This window comes from Peromyscus maniculatus, chromosome 7 (assembly GCF_049852395.1).
Source record: "Peromyscus maniculatus bairdii isolate BWxNUB_F1_BW_parent chromosome 7, HU_Pman_BW_mat_3.1, whole genome shotgun sequence".
Lineage (NCBI taxonomy): Eukaryota > Metazoa > Chordata > Mammalia > Rodentia > Cricetidae > Peromyscus > Peromyscus maniculatus.
Genome location: NC_134858.1, coordinates 121,538,457 through 121,558,036, shown reverse-complemented (window position 1 = coordinate 121,558,036; position 19,580 = coordinate 121,538,457). Strand labels below are relative to the sequence as shown.

Here is a 19,580-nt window from a genome sequence, read left to right as displayed (position 1 = left end):
AGCTGCTCTTCCAGAGGACCTGAATTCAATTCCATGTGGGTGCTGCCCACATGGCAGTTCACAATTGTTTGTAACTCCAGTTCCAGAGGATATGACACACACATGTGGAGATACATGTAGGCAAAACACCAACATACATAAAATAAAATGTAAAAAAAGAAAATGGAAGTGAAGTATACAGACTGCTTAGTTGGGTAAAACTTATATTTGTCTTATTTGATCCTTGTTTTAAGCAGTTGGCTGTCTGGTTTGCAGAAGCTGAGCTGAAATGATTGTCTGAGATTCAGCACTTGTTATAAAGATTGAAGTCTGTTACACATCAAATTAGGTTACAATTCACTATGTACAAAGGCACCATTAGTCCAATTTAAGTGCATCTTTAGGTCAAACTACATTCAATTGAATAGAATTTACCCTGAGACATACCTCTCTGTCCACTAATTCTCTCTTCATCAATATCTAATCTAATATTCATATTACAGTGACCTTTTAAACCAATAGTTATATTTATTATTGAAAACACTATTTTTTCAAAGTTATTTATTCCAATTGTTTATGATGTGATGCTTTCAGTGGTAGCCATGGGCAGGGAAGTGAGTTCAGACCACCCCAGTAGGGAGTATTTCAACACTGACATTGTTTAGAATTGATGGCTCCTGATAATAATAACAGTGAAATCATTGCTTTGTAATATTTAATATTCATTTAGAATTTTCCACAAGTGTCATCATATCCTTATCTGTTCCTAAGGCTGATTGTTCCCATTGTGTTATGCCATTGAGCTTACTTATATTTTTGTATTAGTCAATACAAAATATTTTTGCTGTAACCAAATACGTAACAAGAAGAAACTAACAGGGTGTGGGGGTGCTTATTTTGCTTCCCAGAGTGAGAGAATGCAATCTATCATGGTGGAGAATGATTGTAGAGTTCATGACAATAGGATCATGAGGCTGAGACTCTTAACTATTGATGGACCAAGAAGCAAAAAACAGACAGGAAGTTGGGGCAGACTATAAAATCTCAAGACATTTACCCAATGACCTACTTTCTCCAGTGAGAGTTCAACTCCTAAAGTTATACACACCTCCAAAGGTACAACAGCTGAGGACATACTGTTCAAACACATGAACCTATGGAGGACATTTCACATTCAAACTATGGCATTCTACCTCTTGTTCCCTTTGACTCAGATGTGTAACTGGTGTCTTTTAATTATTCTCAGGCTGTCCAGGGCACAGGCCTGGCCTTCATTGTCTATACTGAGGCCATTAAAAACATGGAAGTGTCCCAGCTGTGGTCAGTGCTCTACTTCTTCATGCTGCTGATGCTGGGTATAGGAAGCATGCTTGGAAACACAGCGGCCATCCTTACCCCTCTGACTGACAGCAAGGTCATCTCCAGCTACCTGCCCAAGGAGGCCATTTCAGGTCAGGACACCAGGCAGTGGAGGCAGGGCATGGGTGGGTGGGGAAATGCAAGGCAATCAGTGGAGGGGCTTCCTCGGGAGCCATGTGCTTCTAAGGAAACTCCAGGAGGGCTTCAGGAGTCTAGCTGTGTTCCTGATACAGTGTGATACTCAGCCCTAGGAGCCAGCTAAGAACCCACCACAGCTTCACTTGGGTAGACTGGCCTAGGAGCTGTATGCACATGTAAAGTGGACTGCAGAGACCCAATTTCAGAAAAGATAACAAGTACTTGGAGGCTCCAAGGGAAGGAGAAAAGGTGACAACTCCCCAGCCCACATTCAAAGGTCTCCAGTCCTTTGAGAGCCTACATCTGTCTCTGTTTTAATCAAAGGATAATGGTTATCAACTGTCCATTTCCTAAGGTGAGCATATGATCTGTTTCCACACTAGAAGGAGCTCCTTCCACATACTCTCCAGGCAATAAACACCCAATAGATCATCCTGTTCTGACTACTAATGCTACTAGTTTTTGTCTTTGTTCCTGAAAGTCATTGAAAAGGATAATCTGGGCTTGACATTCAAAACCTCTGCCTCTGATGCTTCTATGTCCAGGGTAGGTGAAAAAGTGTTACATCAGATCACATGTTCTGGCCATCCAGTGGGATATGTCCTCTTCCTCTTTCCTCAGAGCCTCCTAGCACTTGGTATCTTTTCTGAAATTGGGTCTTTGTGCTCCAGATTAGATGTGCATATAGTTCCTTTCTCCTTTAAGTGAGCATCTCAGGGCATTCAGTGACTGAGGCTGTGTGGTGTGGCAGTGGAAAGGGCACAGCTACTATAAATTCAAACACATCATGGAAAGACCTAAGGAGTCAGAAGAAAACTTGGAGAGATTGGTGGTTAAAGACAAGAGCTCAAATATTGACTCTGCCATGTTGTGCTATAGGCAGTTACTTGACATAACTAATCCTTGGCATCCTGTTATAAAAGGGATTCCTGGCTGCTACCTTGGAGGCTTAATCTGATACATGACCAGAGTCTGGCATTAGATAGGACTTACACAAACTGTATTTTCTTCCCAAGCCAATCCTTATCTGGGCCCATACACCATATTTAAGCCTTATCCTTGGTCTACTTCCCATTATCTCTGTGGCTAAGTTGTTGGGATCTTCAGCATCCCCAGACTCTCCGCCATCATGATGTCACCCAAAGAGCAACACCTGACTGTTGTTTTTTTCCTGCTCTGTAATCCCCTGCAGAACAGCTCCTATAGCTCATGTGGGTTTGAACCCACCCTCCAAAGCACATCTAGGGATCTATGGCTCTTGTTGACATTGAATGTGGGATGAAAGCCAGGGAGACTCAAAGAGATGAGCAGTGATCTTGTGTTCCAGGTCTGGTGTGTCTCATCAGCTGTGCCATTGGCATGGTGTTCACCATGGAGGCTGGGAACTATTGGTTTGACATATTCAACGACTATGCAGCCACACTGTCCCTGCTGCTCATTGTGCTGGTGGAGACCATAGCTGTATGCTATATATATGGGCTAAAGAGGTAAGGAGACCCCAGACCCTGCCTTATACGTGGGGCAGATAAGCTGCAGGGCCACACTCATAAGAAAACCATCTTTCCTCAGTGGGAATTCCTGTTTTAGATACCAGAATTGTCAGTTTGTTCTTTGCCCTCAGATCTCGGCTATCTCTTGCTTCCTCAGTTTGCCTGCATCCAACAGCTTCTTTCCATTTCCTGTTTTCTGTTTTGTATTGTGGCATGTTTCCCTGTTGGCCCTGATATACTCATGGCATTCTGGGCAGGGACTCAGTCTCCATGACTAGATTATGTAATCTTCCACCAACATCAGAACTTTTCAAGAAAGCTGACCAGAATCCAGTTTGAAAACTCAGCCTATGAATGTGGTCGGATTTCTACCTTGGTACCCTGGCCAACACTGGGATGTTTTTGGCCTCCCAAGTGATGGGATGTATATCTGGGACCAATATTACTGAACAAGACAGGTTTCAAGCCTGGGAATTATCTTATCATTTGGGGATCTTGTAAAAACCAGACTACTGCCTATAAGAGGTTCTGGTTGAGGAGATCTGGGTCGAAGTCCAAGAACTCAGACATTCCTTGGTGTTCTTGGGACTACATGCTGAGACCTACTAGTGTAGGATTTGACTTTCCAGTTTTCTGTCAAGCAGCAGCAGGAGCAACAAGGAACCCTTGAGAACCTAAGGCCCTCCAGTCACTCAGTCTTGCTGAGTGAGGTTGTGGAAGGGGATTCAGAGGATACTACAGGTGCTGTTTGAATGTGATCTGGGTCAAAGAGCTATGCTGTGTCATCCCTCCTTCTTCCTTGGATTCTTTCTGATGATCTAAACTGGTTTGGGCTTAGGTAAAACCAGCCATAACACTCTAACTGGCAGGCTGTCTATTAAGAAGCATTCCCCACTGTCTCTTGAAGAGCCAGGGTTCCATGACATACTGAAGCATCTCTAGTGACCAACTGTTCAGTAGATAAGTTAGGTAATCAGATTGGTGGCTTTCCCCCAAGGACTCAGAGTCTTGAAAATGCTTGGGAACCTAAAAGAGGGATTATACTTTGTAGCATTCCCAAACCGACTTGGGATTTTTATCCTTTCCTCTTATCCACTCCATCAGCTTATGTCCTTAAAGGATGGGTAACCAATTTCTGAATTACCCAATGTGAAGAGGTATAAATGGTCACCTAAAAAAATTCCAGTTTTCAGGAGAAAGGGACCTGGCCATGAAGTGGGTGTTTCAGAGTAGAAGAAAGTTAAAGAGAGGCCTAAACCTCAGCTCTCTGGAGTAACTGAAGAGGGGACAAAGTTATATCCCAAAAGTGGTGGCAAGTGATGGGAAGGAAAGAGAAACAAAGGGAGTCTGGCAGTTCTGCTGGTGATCCAGACCATGGCCAGGAGGAACTTTTTGCTCATTCAGGAGACGTCGCCATCTAGTGGCCTCCAGTAACAGGCTCCTCATTCTGTTGCCCACGGCTCCCCTACCTTTCTCTATTCCAAAGTGAACAGGGGAGGAACAAGAAGCATACAGCCCTTTCTGACGTTTGTCCTGGTGTTCGCATTGCACATTCACAGTGGAGAGCTAGAATCCAGCTCAGTCAGCAATAGAAAGTAGTAAGCAGAGTTCTGCACAACCATACATGAACTCAGTAAAACAGACATGTGTGAGGAGGCAGGTGGCTGAGACTGCAATTGCTGACAATAGCATCTGACCTGGCCCCAGCCCAGGGAGCAGATTTCAAGGTCCTGGTCTGAGGTTACCTGGCCACCCAGGCTCTGAGAGCCCTCATCAAATTCCATCAGAGCCCTGGCCTCCAGCCTCTCTCCTGAAAGATAGAGAGGTTGCTTAGTTCCCTAAGTGCTGAAATGCTTTCAAACTTACACATGAGTATTGTAACCTATAGGACTGACCCATCAAATCCATGGTAAAGGAATGCTGCAGTACTGTTATGTGTAGGCAAGAGAGCCAAGAAAGAAAAAAAAAAAGAGAAAGCTAGAATATGGCCAAGATAAGAGAGTACAGAGGGTGGTCTTCGGGTTTCAGCCTAGAAGCTTTGCTCTTGCTCCACTCTACCTGCTCTTCCATGCCAAGGCCAAGCCCTTCCAAGCACAAAGTGACTACTCTGAGACCATCTCTAGGAGGCAGTAGAGAATACTTGGAACCATCACTAATGGACAGAGTGGGCACGCAGAAAGACAATGTCACCCTAGCCTTGTGGACTGAGAGGACTGGCATTTCCCTCCGCCATGCACCCTGATCCCACCTTCTCTGGGAACTAGCCTCTGGTCCACATCTGGGGACCTCTGAAGGCCAACACCAGGGAGGTATCCCATGACCCATTCTTTATTGGTCATCCTCCCTCAGGCAGCTTCAGCCCATTTCTCTTCACCTCAATACCTCACCCAGGAAAGGATCACATGGGTTCAGGGGCACATTCAAATATCATTAATAACCAGAACAGCATCTTCCCAAGGGCAGAGGGTATGCAAGCTGGAGCCCCTCCCTCCATAGCATGAGTAAACTTAGGCTCTCTCCTTGTGGTCCAAACAGATTTGAAAGTGACCTTCAGGCCATGACTGGCCGCACCCTCAACTGGTACTGGAAGGCCATGTGGGCGTTTGTGAGTCCACTGCTCATCATCAGCCTCTTTGCCTTTTACCTGAGTGACTATATCCTCACGGGAACGCTACAGTACCAAGCCTGGGATGCCACTCAGGTACCTGATGTTCCTGAGGGGATGGGGAATAAGGGCAGAGCCTATGAGGTCACTTCAGAACACAGGAAATCATTGCTGTAGTGTGGGAAGGTTACAGGTGATAGCATGGGAACTTCATCAAGATGTTTCACAGATGCTCAGTCTAGTACAGCAGAACTGGGCTGTGAGTTTTTAACCATGATGCATGGAGAGAGTAAGAGTCACCTATGGCATCCCAGTGGATCTTTCCCCAGAAGTACTGGTCCCTCTAGTGTGCCACACTAGATATGTTTATACAGAGCATTTCTACCACCACAGAAAGTTCTAGTCTGTGCTAAAGGTTACATTACATTTAGGGCCTCAGAATAAGGTACTAGAAGGATTGTTTCTATGGCATTCTTCTTGGAGAGCATCACATACAATCTCTCACATACATTTGAAAAAGTCAAAATTATCTTTCTTTATAGAATATAGAGAAAATGGGCATGGTTTCTCTGAAGGCTTGCTGTGAATTGCAGGGTAAATGGAGTACCACAGTCCTCTTCTCACTGTTCAGCATCTTCCCCTTCATAGAAGCCTTAGGTAAACAGTTCTCTTGGACTTGATAGGGGGGACCTTCCCCTGATTCTCAGTCTCTTCTCCCAGGGGCAGCTGGTGACCAAGGATTACCCCCCACATGCATTAGCTGTCATCGGTTTGCTGGTGGCTTCATCTACCATGTGCATCCCCCTGGTGGCCCTGGGGACTTTCATCAGGAATCGCCTCAAGATGGGAGGCTCGGCCCCAGTGGCCTAAGAATGGACCTCCCAGAGACCGAAATCAGCCACTCTCTGTTTCACAGTTACTGCCTGCTGGTGGGAACTCCATGGCTGGAGTGCTGGTTTGGGGGCCTCCTGAGTCTGTAAGGAGGATTAGGGAGCTTAGAGAAAGAAGACTGCCTTGGGGAGGGACCACATCCTTTAGGGGGCCCTCCATGCTTTGCCATCTAAAAGTCAGACCTTGTAGCCTCCTTGTCATCAGGAGTTAAGGCCAGTACTGGAGATCATTGTTTCCTTGATTCTAGAAAGTCCTAGAATTTAAGGTAAACGGTCATTAGAAACTTGACTGTAACTCTTAGGAGCCAAACAAGCACTTCAGTTTTTTGCTTAAAAGAAAACAATATTCTAGAGAGCAATTGCTTTTCAACCAGTGTCAGAGGTTTTTGTAGCACCAAAGGTGACACAGTAGAATTCTTTTCTTTAAAGTCACAGTGAATATATAATTTTTGTGTTCCCTGGCTACTCTCTAAATACTACCAGGATTTAGTGGCCACTAAGGGAGAGTTTTGCTGGGACTCCAAAGGAGGTCACCTTTCTCAGAATCTAAGGTTCCTCACAGTGGGCCAGGACTAACCTCTCTACAACTCTAGACTGTACAAGGAATCTGAACAGATACATCAGTCTCTAGGATTTCAGTGTCAGATGTATCCATAAAGGTACAAGTAATTTTAACTTTCCTACAAATGTCACAACCACCTTCATTCACCTCTACATAATAATGTTTTCTAAAATGTATATAAATCACACAGAGTAGTGTGTAGCTGAAAACACTCCATATTTATGGTTGTTATTCATCCATCATGTGAATTTGTCTTTTTTCTTTTTTATCATAATAAAATGGATCAAGGTTATCTAGACTGAGAGTCCTTACTGTACTAACAATCTTTGCTCTGCAGAGCTCATAAAATTGGAGGATTTCTTTGGGTCTATCTGTGCAGACACTTTTGAAGACACTTAGACATCACTTGGAACATCAACAAGTCTTTTATTTCTCTCTCTTTTTTCCAATGGCAAGAGTAGGCACTAGAAAGGTCTTTGATGTATATGTATTGTGGGTGGTGAAGAGAAAATGTTCTGCCTAAATGCTCACTATATTTACAGAGGACCAAAATTTGGTTCCCAGCATCCATGTTGGGAAGCCTACAACCTCTGATAATTCCAGTTCTGGGGAATCCAACATCCTTTTCTGTCCTTGTCTTCACCAGCATTAACATATACAGACATACACAAAACACATACACATAAATTAAAATAATACATATGTAAATTGAAAATGGTAGATAATGATGATGTCTTTCCAACAGTGAGTCTTTTAGTATAGGTCTGTAACTTACAAAAAAAAAAAAATCTTTTACTATCTTAGCTGCCATCTTATCAACATTTCCATCTTTTCTTTAGACATGGTTTCAAATGATCACTGTCATTAAAATGTAAGAAGGAGCATATTTACATAAACATTTACTCCTGATTTCTCATCAGATAGTTTTTAGGTTTGAAGGGTGAGTGCATCCCATGATAATACAGCAAAGTCTGTTCCTGAATTCTTAAGTCTCTGTCCCCTCCTCTCAACCTTCAGGCATAGTCACTGCCTTTTTGCACTTGTCTTGCCTTCTTAGGGTCAGTCACAGTCAAGGTCTCATGTACCCTCAAAGGTAAAAAGAGGAAGGTTTTCCCATATCATTATTCTATTACTTTTTCAGTAATTCCATTCCAAACACCTGGGAGCATTGAAAATGTCCAGTGTCCATGCTACTGGATCCAAGGGGCATCCATCAGAAAATCTTGGGAGTGAGACCCAGGCTCTCAGATGAATCCAATGTGCAATCAAATCTGAGAACCGGAGTAGAGCCTATTTGAGAAGGAAGAAATGTATGTGGTGTGTTTAGAAATAGTTATATCAGAGGTGAGTCTTTATCCTCAAACCTGAATACCCCAGCCCCTAGGCTTTGGGCCCAGGGGCACAGCCCTGCCCCCCTACACCACTACCCATTGCAGTCCCAGTTTCAGGCCAGTTGGGCAGGCAGACTTCCTGCAGACAGGTCAGACTACCACCATCCCCCGCCAGACCCTGTAACCCAAACCCCACCTCCTCCAAATCCCACCCACCCTCTGAGACTGCAACTGTTCCCTGAGAAAGAGACCTCCAGCACCCCATTGGACTAAGAGGTGAGTCTTTATCCTCAAACCTGAATACTCTAGCCCCTAGGCTTTGGGCCCCGGGGCACAACCCTGTGCCCCTACACCACTACCCATTGCAGTCCCAGTTTCAGGCCAGTTGGGCAGGCAGACCTACTGCAGACAGGTCAGACTACCACCATCCCCCACCAGACTTTGTAACCCACAAGCCCCACCCCTCCCATCGCACCAAGATTACAACTACTCCCTGAGACAGAGCTCACAAGGGCCAATTGGAATAAGAGCTTCTCCCTGAGACAAACAGTCCATCAGCACTGACTAAACCAAGAGCTCCCACTGAACCAAGAGTATTGATCAGACCCAGAGAGCCTTCCTCAGACACAGACACCACTTGCACCAAGTGGAGAAAGAGATGGGTAGATGCCAGTGCAAAAATACAGTCAACAACAACAAAAAACCCACTCTGGCTCCATCAGAACATGAACATCCCAACACAAAAGAAAAAGAAGAGATCGACCTTAAAAATGACCTTAAGAAGATGATAGAGATCTTTAAAGAGGAAATGAAAAATTTCCTTAAAGAATTAGAGGAAAAGTCAAACAAAAAATGGGAAGCAATCAGTAAATCTTTTGAAAGCCAAGAGAAAGCAATTAAACAAATGAGGGAAACAGCTCAAGATTTGAATTCTGAAATCAAGACAATAAAGAAGACACAAACTAAGGTAATGCTTGAAGTGGAAAATCTGAGTAAACCAACAGGAACTACAGATGCAAGCACAACCAACAGAATGCAAGAGATGGAAGAGCGGATCTCTGGTGTTGAAGATACAGTAGAGGAAATAGATTCATCAGTCAAAGAAAACAATAAAGCCAACAAAGTCATGACCCAAAATGTCCAGGAAATTTGAGACACCATGAAAAGACCAAACCTAAGAATAATAGGGATAGAAGAAGGGGAAGAATACCAACTCAAAGGCACATAAAATGTATTCAACAAAATCATAGAAGAAAACTTTCCCAACCTAAAGAAGGAAATGCCTATAAAGATACAAGAAGCTTACAGAACACCAAATAGGCTGGATCAAAAAAACAAAAAACAAAAAACAAAAAAAAACAAAAAAAAAAAAACATCTCCCCTTGCCACATAATAATCAAACTACCAAACATACAGAATAAAGAAAAAATATTAAGAGCTGCAAAGGAAAAAGGCCAAGTTACATATAAAGGCAGACCCATAAGAATAACACCTGACTTCTCAATGGAGACTCTAAAAGCCAGAAGTTCCTGGATAGACGTTATGAAGACACTAAGAGACCACGGATGCCAACCCAGACTATTATACCCAACAAAACTCTCAATCAACATAGACGGAGTAAACAAAATATTCCACAATAAAACAAGATTTAAATAATATCTCTCCACAAACCCAACTCTACAGAAAGCACTTGAATGAAAAATCCAACCTAAGGAAGTTAGATACACCCATGAAACACAGGCAAGAGACAGTCCCACACCAACAAATACCAAAGAAGGGAAACACACAACACTACCACCAAAAAATAACAGGAATTAACAATAACTGGTCATTAATATCCATTAATATCAATGGTCTCAATTCACCTATAAAAAGACACAGGCTAACAGAATGGATACGAAAACAAGATCCATCCATTTGTTCCATACAAGAAACACACCTCAACTTCAAAGACAGATACTACCTCAGAATAAAAGGTTGGGAAAAGACTTTCCAATCAAATGGATTTAAGAAGCAAGCTGGTGTAGCTATCCTAATATCTAATGAAATAGACTTCAAACTAAAATCCATTGAAAGAGATTGGGAAGGACATTACATATTTATCACAGAGAAAATCCGAAAAGATGAAGTTTCAATTCTGAATATTTATGCCCCAAATACAAGGGTACCTACATTCATAAAAGAAACATTACTAAAGCTTAAAATACACATCAAACCCCATACACTAGTAGTGGGAGATTTCAACACCCCACTCTCACCAATGGACAGGTTTGCCAGACAGAAACTTAACAGAGAAATAAGGGAACTAACAGACATAATGACTCAAATGGACTTAATAGATATTTACAGAATATTCCACCCTAACACAAAAGAATATACCTTCTTTTCAGCACCCCATGGAACCTTCTCCAAAATCGACCACATGCTTGGTCACAAAGCAAATCTCAAGAGATACCAAAAAAATTGAAATAACCTCCTGCATCTTATTAAAACACCATGGCTTAAAGTTAGATTTCAACAATAACAAAAATTACAGAAAGCCTACAGTCTCATGGAAACTGAATAATGCCCAATTGAATTCCCAATGGGTCAAGGAAAAAAGAAAGAAAGAAATTAAAGATTTCCTAGAATTCAATGAAAATGAATGTACAACATACCCAAACTTATGGGACACCATGAAAGCAGTGCTAAGAGGAAAATTCATAGCTCTAAATGCCTACATAAAGAAGTTGGAGAAATCTCACACTAGTGACTAAACAGCATACCTGAAAGTTCTAGAACAAGAAGAAGCAAACTCACCCAGGAGAAACAGATGCCAGGAAATAATAAAATTGAGGGATGAAATCAATAAAATAGAAACAAAGAGAGCAAAACAAAGAATTAATGAAATAAAGAGTTAGTTCTTTGAGAAAATCAACAAGATAGACAAACCCTTATCCAAATTAACCAAAAAGCAGAGAGAGAATATCCAAATTAACAAAATCAAAAATGAAAAGGGAGATATAACAACAGATAACGAGGAAATCCAGAGAATCATCAGGTCATACTTCAAAAACCTGTACTCCACAAAATTGGAAAATCTGAAAGAAATGGATGGTTTTCTGGATAGGTCCACATACCAAAGTTAAATCAAGACCAGATAAACCATTTAAATAGACCAATAACCCCTAAGGAAATAGAAATGGTCATTGAAAGCCCAGGACCAGATGGTTTCAGCACAGAATTCTACCAGACATTCAAAGAAGAGTTAATACCAATACTCTTCAAATTGTTCCACACAATAGAAACAGAAAGAACATTACCAAATTCCTTTTATGAGGCTACAGTCACCCTGATACCCAAACCATACAAAAATGCAACAAAGAAAGAGAATTACAGACCAATCTCTCTGATGAACATTGCTACAAAAACACTCAATAAAATACTGGCTCACCGAATCCAGGAACACATCAAAAAATTATCCACCATGACCAAGTACGCTTCATCCTAGGGATGCAAAGATGGTTCAACATACAAAAATCAGTCAATGTAATACACCATATAAAAAAACTGAGGGGAGACACTGCAGCCACCGCCAGGACAAGCAGCATGTAAAGACTCTGGTAAGCCATGAGCCACATGGCAAGGTATAGATTTATAAAAATGGGTTAATTTAAGATAAAAGAACAGTTAGCAAGAAGCCTGCCACGGCCATACAGTTTATAAGTATTATAAGCGTCTGAGTGATTATTTTATACATGGATTGTGGGACTGTGGGGCTTGGTGGAAGCTGGAGAGAAGCTCTCCAGCAACACTATTCCCTGCATTCATGTCAGAGGAGAAGCTATTGAAAATGTTAAGTGGAAAGTGTGCTTGGGAAGGGTCAGTAGCTGTGGTGCTCCAGGAGAAGCAAGATTATTATAATGTGCATGTATACAGTGTAGACCACTGCATGGCCTTTAATCTTTGCAACAGAAAATAAGCTGTATCTGCCTCCTTTTTAAATCATATGTGCATCAGTGTTTGGTTGTGGGTTTAATTATTGACATTGTTCTACAACCAAAACCCCTATTAACAATCTCAGCTCATATAGCCTACAGAATTTCTTTCAAGGGGAGGGGAAATGATAATAGATTCTTGTCACTTGGTGAATCTAGATCATACTAGGATAACCTCAGGTGTTCCAGGGTGATGAAGAGGGTAAGTGTGATCTCATTGGTGGCAGAGTTATCATAAGAGACAAATTTTTTTGCCATCTTTAAGCTTAATCAACTAGTATGAAATTGAAAATTGCCTTTGCATCATTAACTTGATTTAAATATTATGAGACCCCAGTTATTAGCAAAGAGTGTGAAAGGCAGTAAGTATTCAATAAAATTTTTATGAAATTATACTAAAGTATAAGTGAATCTTATCCCACAACAAAGAAAATAACATTCTGCTGTTCTGGTTATTTTCCAAATTTAATAATCTTGAACTGTTTCCTTATATCTCAAGTAAAACTTTTTCATGGAAACAATGTCTTATTTATTTTAGTTAGTCAAATTATATGAGTATTCTCAAATACTAGCTAAGTAGTGTAACATTTTTTCTGACATTGTTGATGTTCCATTTTATTTTTCTTTTAATATAAGTCTTTAATTTGGTGTTCCTAGTAAAGTAAGGAAATAAACTTTGAATTCTGTCCTTTCTAATCAGTCTTTTAGGATACAAGTCTTTGATATCTATAGTGTGTTGAAATAGTAATTTTAAACCACCCTTAAATTAAACTGAGAAATCTATTATCTAATGTCAAAAATAAAGTCAGAGAAGTCGTTAAAAAAAACTGAAAGAAAAAAACCACATGATCATCTCATTGAATGCTGAAAAAGCCTTTGACAAAATCTAACATCCCTTCATGATAAAGGTTTAGAGAGATCAGGAATACAAGGAACATACCTACACATAATAAAGGCAATTTAGGGCAAGCCAACAGCCAAAATCAAGTTAAATGGAGAGAAACTCAAAGCGATTCCACTAAAATCAGGAACAAGACAAGACTGTCCACTCTCCCCATAATTATTCAACATAGTTCTTCAAGTTCTAGCTAGAGCAATAAGACAACAAAAGGAGATCAAGGGGATACAAATTGGAAAGGAAGAAGTCAAACTTTCACTATTTGCAGACGATATGATAGTATACATTAGTGACTCCAAAACTTCTACCAGGGAACTCCTACAGCTGATAAACTCCTTCAATGAGTGGCAGGATACAAGATTAACTCAAAAAAAATCAGTAGCCCTTTTATATACAAATGGTAAATGGGCTGAGAAAGAAATCAGAGAAACATCACTCTTTACAATAGCCACAAATAATATAAAATAGCTTGGGGTAATTCTAACTAAGCAAGTGAAAGACCTGTATGATAAAAAACTTTAAGTCTCTGAAGAAAGAAATCGAAGAAGATATCAGAAAATGGAAGAATCTCCCATGCTCATGGATAGGTAGAATCAACATAGTAAAAATGGCAATCTTACCAAAAGCAATCTACAGATTCAATGCAATCCCCATCAAAATCCCAACACAATTCTTCACAGACTTGGAAAGAAAAATACTTAACTTTATATGGAAAAACAAAAAACCTAGGATAGCTAAAAGAATCCTGTATAATAAAGCAACCTCTGGAGGCATTATGATCGCTGACCTCAAACTCTACTATAGAGCCATAGTAATAAAAACAGCTTGGTACTGGCATAAAAACTGACACATGGATCAATGGAATTGATTTGAAGACCCTGACATTAATCCATACACCTATGAACATATGATTTTTAACAAAGAAGCCAAAACTGTATCATGGAAAAAAGAAAGCATCTTCAACAAATGGTGCTGGCATAACTGGATGCCAACATGCAGAAGATTGCAAATAGATCCATATCCGTCGCCATGCACAAAACTCAAGTTCAAGTGGATCAAAGACCTGAACATAAATCCAGTTACACTAAACTTAATAGAAAAGAAAGTAGGAAGCACTCTTGAACACATTGGCACCAGAGACCATTTCCTAAATAAAACACCAACAGCACAGACCCTGAGCACAACAATTAATAAATGGGACCTCTCGAAACTGAGAAGCTTTTGCAGGGCAAAAGACACGGTCAATAAGACAAAAAGACAGCCAACAGAATGGGAAAAGATCTTCACCAACCCCACATCTGACAGAGGATTGATCTCCAAAGTATATAAAGAACTCAAGAAACTAGACATCAAAATACTAAACAGTCCAATTTAAAAATGGGCTGAAGAGCTAAACAGAGAATTCACAAAACAAGAATCACAAATGGCTGAAAGACATTTAAAGAAATGCTCAACATCCTTAATCATCAGAGAAATGCAAATCAAAACGACTCTGAGGATACCACCTTACACCTGTCAGAATGGCTACGATCAAAAACACCAATGACAGTCAATGTTGGAGAGGATGTGGAGCAAAGGGAACACTCCTCCACTGTTGGTGGGAATGCAAGCTTGTACAACCACTGTGGAAATAAGTATGGCAGTTTCTCAGAAAATTAGCAATCGAACTACCTCAAGACCCAGCCATACCTCTCTTGGGTATATACCCAAGGAATGCTGATTTATACCATAAAGATACATACTCAACTATGTTCATAGCAGCACTATTTGTAATAGCCAAAACCTGGAAAAAACCTGGATGCCCATCAACTGAAGAATGGATTTAAAAAATGTGGTACATATACACAATGGAGTACTACTCAGCAGAGAAAAACAGTGAAAGCATGAAATTTGCAGGCAAATGGATGGAACTAGAAAAAATCATCCTGAGTGAGGTAACCCAAACCCAGAAAGACAATCATGGTATGTACTCACTCATAAGTGGATTCTAGATATAAAATAAAGAACAATCAGACTACAACCCACAGAACCATGGAGACTATATATATAGCATGGAGGTCCCTAAGACAACTGTGGCTTATAATAAATTTCGCTTTTACTCAATTACTAAGCAAGCCTCAATGAAATATCTCACTATTAAGATAAGAATACATACTCTATCAAGCTGATAATAGAAAAATAAATAAATTAATTAATTTTAAACAATAAAAATAAAAGAAAAAGAGAAGTGGATGAAATCTACATGAGCTGACTGGGTGTGGGGGTGTGTGGCAGAGGGAGAGGCGTGGGGAATGAGAACATAGGGAAATGGGAGGGTCGAGCTACAACAGGGACAGAGTGGGAGGGCAGGGAGGAGATACCATGATAGATGAGGACATCATGGGAAAAGGAAGAGGCAGGGTGCTGGGGATGCTCTCAGGAACCCACAAAGATGACACCACCTTGGACTGCTGGCAGTGGTCCAGAGGGTGCCTGGACTGGTCTACTCTGGTAACGGGTCTAACAAATACCCTATCATCATAGAGCCTTTGTCCAGTGGCTGATGGAGGCAGATGCTGAGATCCACCGCCAGGTGACAGGTTGAGCTCTGGGAATCCAATCGATGAGAGAGAGGAGGGAATTCTGCAGGCGAGGCATGTTGAGATCATGATAGGAAGAAGTGCAGAGATGACTGGCTACACTAGTGAAAGCCCATGAACTGTGGATTGGTGGCTGTGAAGCCCCCAGGGGACTGGACTAGGCCCTCTGGATACAGAAGATGGTTGTTTGGCTTGGATTGTTTGGGGGACACCCAGGCAAGGGGATCAGGATCCGTCCCTGGTGCATGGGCAGGCTTTTGGGAATCCGGTGCCTGTGGTGTGGCACCTTGTGCAGCCTTGGTACAGTGGGAAGGGGCTTGGACCTGCCTAGGCTCAGTGTGCCGGGCTCTGCTGACTCCCCATGGGAGACCTTGATTTGGGGCATGTGGGGATGTGGGGTGGCTTGGGAGGGAGGGCTGGGAGATGAGAGGAGGGAGGAGGTGGGATCTGTGGGTGGTAGGTAGAGTGAGTAGAAAAATTCTTAATTAAAAATATTAAAATAGGCCTCTCCTGTTCGGCTCCTGCGTCTGAAGCGGCGATCTCGGACGCCAGGTCTCTCGTCTTCATCACATAGACACCTCTACTGCAAAGATGGTCAACGTATCTAAAACCCGGAGGACTTTCTGTAAGAAATGTGGCAAGCATCAGCCTCACAAAGTGACCCAGTATAAGAAGAGCAAGGATTCCCTGTACGCCCAAGGAAAGCGGCGCTACGATCAGAAGCAGAGTGGTTACGATGGGCAGACAAAGCCAATTTTCCGAAAGAAGGCCAAAACCACAAAGAAGATTGTGCTCAGGCTTGAGTGTGTCGAGCCCAACTGCAGATCCAAGAGGATGCTGGCCATTAAGGGGTGCAAGCATTTTGAACTGGGAGGAGACAAGAAGAGAAAGGGCCAAGTGATCCAGTTCTAAAACTTGTGTTTTCTGAGAGGAAAATACTGAAGCAGTAGGAAAATTGCCTGTTAGAAAATAGTTATTGTTACTTATAAAAAATAAGTAAATAAATAAAAATAAAAATAAAGAAATAGTTATATCCAGAACAACTTGTAAAACTTTAAATACATTATTGAGCATTTTTAGTTATGAGGGGAAGTCACATCTATGGAACAGTTTTGCTTATGGAAATCAGACAGGTGAAGTAATGCTGTCATAAAATGTAGATGCTCCTGTTTACTCTAAAGGCAGTGGAACTTGGGAGAAAGGAGCCTAAAAATGAGGCTGACTAAAGTCTCACCAACAGGCAACTTTATTCAGAACATCAGACAATTTGTGCTTTGTGTGTTAAGAAAGATCACATGAGGGCAGGAGATGGCTCAGAGGTTAAGAGCACTGGCTGCTCTTTCAGAGGACCTGAGTTCAGTTCCCAACAACCACAGGGTGGCTCACAATCATCTGTAATGAGATCTGGTGCTCTTTTCTGGTATGCAGGCAGACATGCAGGCGAACACTGTATACATAATAAATAAATCTTTAAAAAAGAAAGAAAGATCACACGAGGAAAGCTCTTATGAGTTCAAGCTGTAAGTAATACAAGGATAAGCTGCATGTGGCAAAAAATATATTTTTCCATAGAAGCATGTAAACAAATAACAATAGCCAGTTGGAATGAATAATCTGAAGTAAACTCACTCCTATTCGATACACCTGGGAGGGGCACAAAAGCACAATCCAAGAACAATTCTGTGTTTTGAAGAAACTGAGGTCACAAGACTCTTGTCGTTTTCTTGGAGTTTCCTCACAAAAACTCAGAATTTTTTTTTGAGAATATTTCTTCTTTTGTTTATTTATTTTATGTGCATTGGTGTTTGCCATGGGTGTTTGCCATGGGTATCAGGTCCCCTGAAACTAGAATTACAAACAGTTGTGAGCTGCCATGTGGGTGCTGGGAATTGAACCTAGATCCTCTGGAAGTGCAGTCAGTGCTCTTAACTACTAAGCCATCTCTCCAGCTCCAACACTCAGAATTCTAACACAACTCCATTCTTGGACTGTGCTCCTACACTCCTCCACCCACATTTTGGTTACATCCTGCTGAACCCACTGTAAACTGAAGAAAACCCTAAATTGAAATGCATTTGTTACACCTACCTTCCTGACCATCACAGTCAGAGTAGCAGGTCACTGATCATCCCAGAGGCCATGTGACAAATGGGTGCCCCTCATCTCCAGAGAGTATCCTGCTTTAGATTGCTTGCCCACAAAATCTTAGAACTCAAGCTATAGCTTCTACAGAATTCATTTGCTTTCACACCATTGTAGAGTCAGAAGACCCTAAGCTGTACAGGTCAGCCAGGGAGCTGTCTACATACAGTTGAATGCCAGTTTTTCCACGTTGACATAGCTTTACTTTGGTTTCTGTGGATTTCATGTAAAGCAAGATGTTTCTCAATAATTCTCTTGAGCTGGTACTAAGTTATATCTCAGACAAATCTTTTGCTGTTTCTAGGCACAACAGTGGTGATTATGGAAGGTGTCCACTTTCTCAACAATAGGCTGGAGAGAAAGGGACATTCCATCTTTGTACACTTGACATTAACCATGTGTGGTGATATTGTGTTCCCCAATATACTGTGCACCTTAATAAACTTATTTGGGGTCAGAGAACAGAACAGCTGCTAAACAGACATAGAGGCCAGAAAATGGTGGCCCACATGCCTTTAATCCTAGCATTCAGGAGGCAGAGATCCATACTGATCTCGGTGAGTTCAAGACCACACTGGAAATAGCCAGGCATGGTGACACACACCTTTAATCCCAGGAAGTGATGGCAAAAAGCAGAAAGGTATATAAGGCGTGAGGACCAGGAACTAGAGCTGAGGCTTTTAGCAGCAGTTCAGCTGAGACTCATTCAGATGATGAGGACTCAGAGGCTTCTGATTTGAGGAAATGAGATCAGCTGAGGAATTGGTGAGGTGAGGTTAGCTGTGGCTGGCTCTGTTTCTCTGATCCTTCAGCGTTCACCCCAATACCTAGCTCTGGGTTTGCTTTTATTAATAAGACTCTTTAAAATTCATGCTACAACCACAAAACTTTCTGTTTATTCCAGAAACATAGCCACCTTTAACTCCAATCTGAGATATAAGAAGAAGCATTTGGTTTTTCTCAGTTGTCACTGTAGATAAACTTAAAGCAAGTGTCTGTGGCTGGGCTTTTCTCTCATTTTCTGGTTGCAATTACAGGCCTCTCTCTACATAAGACTTCTCCTTGCTTTGTGAACAGACTAATTTAGAAAATGAAAAGATAATACCAAACAGACTTCACATCAAAAACAGTAAAATGAGGCACATGTGGTAGCAGTGTGTGCCTGAATTCCCACTATTTGGGAGGCTAAGGCAAATGGACTATAGCTCTGTGAATTCCAGGACTAGGCTACATAGTGGAATCCTGTTTCAAAAAACAAACAACAAAATCCTGTAAAAAGATAAAGGAAGATCATTGTTTAATGATAAAAGATCAATTATTTTAAAAAGATTATTCATACAACAGCTGTAGAACATACATTCTCATCAGCACATTGAGCTTCCCCCAAATAGACCATATCTTAGGGCACAAAACAAATCTCAAATAATATAATTGTACTTAGAAGTCAACATGAGCCAGGTGGGCTGTAGCCTTAGCCCACCTAAGAGAGGCTGAAGAAGGGAGGCTGAAGACCTAACCTAAGCAAGCAACTTAGCTAAACCCCATCTCAAAAGGGGTGTGTGGGGGTGGGGGGAGCAATGGCTCAGCAGTTAAAAGCTCTGGCTGTTCTTGCAGATAACCTGGATCCAGT

At 41.5% G+C, this 19,580-nt stretch overlaps 2 protein-coding genes across 3 annotated transcripts in view; both read left to right on the top strand.

Annotated features, from left to right (window-relative positions):
* The window catches only part of LOC102924685 (sodium- and chloride-dependent transporter XTRP3A), a 40,007-nt gene extending 32,692 nt beyond the window's left edge, over nt 1-7,315 (top strand). For both annotated transcript variants that reach the window (XM_076575543.1, XM_076575544.1), the window contains exons 8-11: nt 1,226-1,430; nt 2,804-2,963; nt 5,502-5,667; nt 6,292-7,315. In XM_076575543.1, coding sequence (XP_076431658.1) covers nt 1,226-1,430; nt 2,804-2,963; nt 5,502-5,667; nt 6,292-6,441 — 681 coding nt within the window. In that variant the 3' untranslated portion in view covers nt 6,442-7,315. The remainder of the gene's footprint in view (nt 1-1,225; nt 1,431-2,803; nt 2,964-5,501; nt 5,668-6,291) is intronic.
* LOC102925207 (large ribosomal subunit protein eL42-like) lies at nt 5,542-17,610 on the top strand. Its single transcript, XM_076575546.1, has 2 exons — nt 5,542-5,667; nt 16,312-17,610. The coding sequence occupies exon 2, from the start codon at nt 16,400-16,402 to the stop codon at nt 16,718-16,720; it is 321 nt and encodes a 106-aa protein (XP_076431661.1). The 5' UTR covers nt 5,542-5,667; nt 16,312-16,399; the 3' UTR covers nt 16,721-17,610.
* Nucleotides 17,611-19,580: the final 1,970 nt, after the last annotated feature.

Bases quoted from the DNA above. Each gene is read 5' to 3' on its own strand.
- LOC102925207 (XM_076575546.1), top strand. From the start codon at position 16,400: ATGGTCAACGTATCTAAAACCCGGAGGACTTTCTGTAAGAAATGTGGC.